General features: G+C 43.9%; 1 protein-coding gene across 1 annotated transcript; it reads left to right on the forward strand.

The window, feature by feature from the left end:
- Nucleotides 1–260: 260 nt before the first annotated feature.
- Nucleotides 261–3,594, forward strand: LOC114757278 (receptor-like protein kinase 7). Its single transcript, XM_028946277.1, has 2 exons — nt 261–2,920; nt 3,001–3,594. Exons 1-2 carry the CDS (start codon nt 343–345, stop codon nt 3,399–3,401), a joined length of 2,979 nt encoding a protein of 992 aa, XP_028802110.1. The 5' UTR covers nt 261–342; the 3' UTR covers nt 3,402–3,594.
- The last annotated feature ends 1,498 nt before the right edge of the window (nt 3,595–5,092 follow it).

Raw genomic sequence — 5,092 nt, forward strand, 5'->3', positions numbered from 1 at the left:
TCTTCTCCTTGTCAGTCTTGAGGTAATCATTGTCTCAACTTCAAGCAAATCCTAAAATACTCGCAGTTTTTGCCTGGTGGCTGTTTTTTAACCAAGCAAGGAAGCTGGCTCATTGGAACAGCACAGCAACTGAGTGATGCCAATTTCGCAAAGCTCATAATCTTGTGAGTGAGAATGCTTTAGGAAAAGCAGCATTAACTCTCCCCCAGTGCTTTCATGTGGGAAAAAGAAAGGGACCGACCGTTGTAACGATAATACAAATTTCCGGGGTTATTTCACTGTTGGCTGAGGCGCCACTTCTTCTTTTGCGTCAAGTTTCTTCATTTCACACCCTCACCAACAATGTCTCCTCCCTTGCGTACTCCCTCATCCAACATGTTCCTCTCTCTTTGCTGTCTCTTCTGTCTCCTCTCCTTCCTCTCCGGTGTTCAGTCCGACGACCGTCAACTCCTTCTCAACTTGAAATCCGTACTCCAGCGTGAGTCAAACTCCCCTGTCTTTGACTCCTGGAATTCCACCAACCCCCTCCGCAATTTCCACGGGATTGCCTGCAACTCCGACGGTTCCGTAACGGAAATCGATCTTTCGTCTCAGAAGCTATCTGGGGTTCTGCCTCTCGACTCCATTTGCAAGCTCTCGTCTCTTCAGAAGCTCGCGTTCGGGTCCAACTCTTTGCATGGCAAAGTTGCAGAGGATTTGAGAAACTGTGTCAACTTAGTATACTTAGACTTGGGAAGCAACGATTTCTCTGGCCCGTTTCCCGATATATCTCCTCTCAGCCAGTTGCGATCTCTGTTTTTGAACCAAAGCGGATTTTCTGGAACTTTCCCATGGAAGTCTCTGCTAAACATGACGCGTCTCGTGCAGTTAAGCGTTGGAGATAACCCTTTTCACCGTACAACTTTTCCATCTGAGGTGGTCAATCTGAAAAGCCTCCAGTGGCTATATCTAACGAACTGCAGCCTCGAAGGGGAAATACCAGTGGGAATAGGTAATCTCGCTGAGCTTGTAAATTTAGAGTTTTCGGACAATTTTATATCCGGCGAGATTCCCTCGGAGATTGGGAATCTTCGGAAGCTATTGCAGTTTGAGTTCTACAACAACTCAATAACCGGAAAATTCCCAATCGGATTCAGAAATCTCACAAGCCTTGCGAAACTGGACGGGTCCATGAATCAGCTTGAAGGCGATCTTTCCGAGTTGAGGTTCTTGACGAATCTGGCTAGCCTGCAGCTATTTGAAAACAAGTTAACAGGCGAAATTCCCCCTGAATTCGGTGAATTCAGAAAACTCGTGAATCTATCGTTGTACACTAATAATTTATCGGGGCCCATTCCTCAGAAACTTGGCTCTTGGGCAGAGTTTAACTTCATCGACGTGTCGGAGAACATGTTGACGGGTCCTATTCCGCCTGATATGTGCAGCAAGGGAAAGATGCAGAAACTACTCGTACTTCAGAACAAGCTCTCCGGTGAAATACCGGCTACCTATGCGAACTGCACGACAATAATTCGGTTCAGAGTCAACGATAACTTGCTTTCGGGGACGGTTCCTTCTGGAATATGGGGATTGCCCAAAGCGGAGATAATCGATGTTGAACTGAATCAGTTGGAAGGTTCAATTACGTCAGATATCAAGAACGCGAAGGCCCTAGCCACCATACATGCTAGGAGGAACCGCTTGTCCGGTGAGATACCGAAAGAAATTTCAGAAGCAACGTCCTTGGTGACAATTGATCTGAGTGAGAATCAAATTTCCGGGGAAATTCCATCGCGTATTGGGCAGCTGAAAAGTTTGAGCAGTCTTCATTTACAGAGCAACAGGTTATCTGGGTCTATACCCGACTCTTTGGGGTCATGTACTTCCCTTAGTGATATCGAACTGGCAAAGAATTCACTCTCTGGAAATATTCCTTCATCTTTGGGTAAATTACCAGCTCTTAATGCATTGAATTTGTCCCGAAACGAACTCTCCGGTGAGATTCCGGCTAGTTTCACACTCCTCCGGTTGAGCCTTTTTGATCTATCGAGCAACCGGTTAACAGGTCCAATCCCACAATCTCTATCCATTCAAGCTTTCAATGGTAGTCTTGATGGAAATCCAGGTCTCTGCACTCTAGACGCGATCAACTCTTTCAGGCCTTGCTCTGCTCATCCAGGCATACCCAGCAACGTCCGCACCCTCATCATTTGCTTTACAATAGCTCTGGTCCTGCTTCTCGCTTGTTTGGCTCTTTACATGAAGCTGAATAAGAGGGAGAAATATCGAGAACGCTCTTTGAAAGAAGAATCCTGGGACCTGAAATCCTTCCACGTGCTGAGTTTCACTGAGGACGAGATTCTAGATTCCATTAAGCAAGAGAATCTAATAGGGAAAGGGGGATCAGGAAACGTGTACAGAGTCCTACTCTCAAACGGTAAAGAACTCGCCGTTAAGCACATATGGAATATGGATTCCGCCGGCCGGAAGAAAAGCCGCAGTAGTACTCCGATGATGGGAAAGCATGACGGGAAGTCCAAGTCCAAGGAATTCGATGCAGAGGTGCAGACACTGAGCTCCATAAGACATGTGAACGTCGTGAAGCTTTACTGCAGCATTACAAGCGAGGATTCCAGCTTGCTGGTTTATGAGTATCTCCCAAATGGAAGCTTATGGGATCGGCTTCACTCAAGCGGGAAGATGGAACTGGACTGGGAAAAAAGACATGAAATCGCAGTCGGAGCTGCCAAGGGATTGGAGTACTTGCATCATGGGTGTGAGAGGCCAGTAATTCACAGGGACGTCAAATCTAGTAACATTTTGTTGGATGAGTTAATGAAGCCCAGGATTGCTGATTTTGGACTTGCCAAGATTGTTCAGCCCAGTGTTGGCCAGGATTCTACGCAAGTCATTGCAGGAACACATGGGTATATCGCTCCCGGTAAGTTAAAATCCATCATTTTCATTTGATCTTAATATTACGTTTCCGTTTCTCAACGTGATGTTTAATGTCCGGTGCAGAATATGGGTACACATATAAAGTGAACGAGAAAAGTGACGTGTACAGCTTTGGAGTAGTATTGATGGAGCTAATAACGGGGAAAAAGCCAATTGAAGCAGAATATGGGGAAAACAAAGACATAGTGAGCTGGGTGTGCAGCAAGATGCAGAGTCATGAGAGCATAATAGGTTTGGTGGACTCTAGAATACAAGATATGCATAAAGACGAGGCTGTGAAGATGTTGAGAATAGCGATTCTGTGCACCGCAAGGCTTCCAGCTTTGAGGCCTACCATGAGAAGTGTGGTTCAAATGCTGGAGGATGCTGAGCCTTGTAAATTGGTCGGAATCGTCATTAGCAAAGACAGCTCTGAGAAGAAAATGCAGGACACTCAAACGCTTAAGCTCAAGCCAAGCACTTGAGAGACTTCAGTTTTGGATCGTTGGATCGGAGAAACCGCCTCCCTACTTGTCAGCAGTACAAAATGTAAATTTTTCAGGGAGGAGTAGGAGGGAACTCTTGTGAATTATTTAGCCACTGATTCTGCATCATGCATGCTAAACTTAGAATAAGAAGAAGCAGTTTTCAATAAAGGAATTAACTCGGTATCCACTTCTTTGATTCTTCTCTTCGGGGTTAACTCTTAAGAGACTTGTTACATTACAAAATCAGATTTTAATTGGGGTGGCATAATCGCGTTTAATGGGTATATAACAAACTCAGCTTTCGCCTCTCAGTATAGCAGACCCTTATCCAATCGTGACAGTAATAAGATGACTTGTGACTGGGCAAGGACGAAGATGGTTCTCCAAGAGTGTGAAGTAAATGTTTCGTCAAATCTCCAATAGTATTCCCCTTATTTGATTGTAAATTATGAGTCTATCTTTTACTATTCAATGCCGTAGCATTTTTCTCCCTGAGGCTTCAGAAGTATAAAATACAAAACCCTGTTTAGTCTCAACTTTGAGCTGGTTCTGTCCATTGTATCCTGTGTGGTTCAAAGGGGCAGTATGGTACAGTATGGTACTGTAAAAGCCGACAACAATTAAAATTTTGACCGAACTCATTGTCGGAGCAAAGTTGACTGCGAATTTTTTCTACGAAGTGAGTAAAAGAAATTACTGAAAGCGACTCCGAAGTCTGGAGGGGTTGCACCAGCATAGAAAACAATGGGAAGTAACAGCAGAACTCTGGCATTTATTTATTGTGATGGGTCCATCACGACGACGAACCGCCAAATGCTACCCTGGAGTTTCAATTGGGCTGTGGTGTTCGTCATGTTATGGGCTAATTGGGCAAGAAGGGAATCCTACATAATTTGGGCCTAGCCAGCCTCCACAAATATTATCCTTGATTAACTTTGAAGCCTACATAACTTGGGATTCAATCCCCCGATGAGGTGATTTTTTCTTTCGGGCTAGGCCCACACTTGTACCCAAAAAAAATCTGCTTTTCAAGTTCAATTGAATCTTGTTCAATGGACAAAGACGGGCATTGTGATTATCTAAACTTAGTAGATTGATGAGGAGCAGAAGCACAATGAGCATACGACAGGAGTTGTTGAGAAAAAGGAAAAGGAAAAGGAATTTTGGGTTTCTACTAACCAGTTGACAAGTGCGAAGGACTTTGTGGGGGCACGGTAGGAAAAAAGAGAATCAGAAAAAGGTATAATGGCATATCTGAACTTTGTGGAGATAAAATATAGTAGTATATGGACACCTTTTTGTATGTAACTTTCGAAAAGGAAAGTAGTGAGTGCGCATCTTTGCTTTGCGCTTCCATCGTTGAGCACTCATCACAGCTTGATTCCCCTTTTTTTTGGGCTTTCACATAGTGTCCAACCTGTCCGATTCATTTCTCATATCCTGCTTTGCTAATTTCTCTCAAATTTATCATAATTCCTGTTAATATTTTAATTTCGTTCTCCATGAATCCTCATTGCATGCACGGAAAACAGAGTTAATTACAGTAGTTAGTAACCGATGGGTCTTCGTGTTTCGATAAGGATTCCTTAATTCTCCTATTAGTGAAAACTACTCAGCCAGAACACAGTTCTTTTGCGCCAATATTTTGGCTAAGTTTCCAATTTAGATCGATACCACGTGAATCAACA

The sequence above is a fragment of the Neltuma alba genome, unplaced genomic scaffold (assembly GCF_004799145.2).
Source record: "Neltuma alba isolate B1F8T4 unplaced genomic scaffold, ASM479914v2 tig00010592_pilon, whole genome shotgun sequence".
NCBI classification, from domain to species: Eukaryota; Viridiplantae; Streptophyta; class Magnoliopsida; order Fabales; family Fabaceae; genus Neltuma; species Neltuma alba.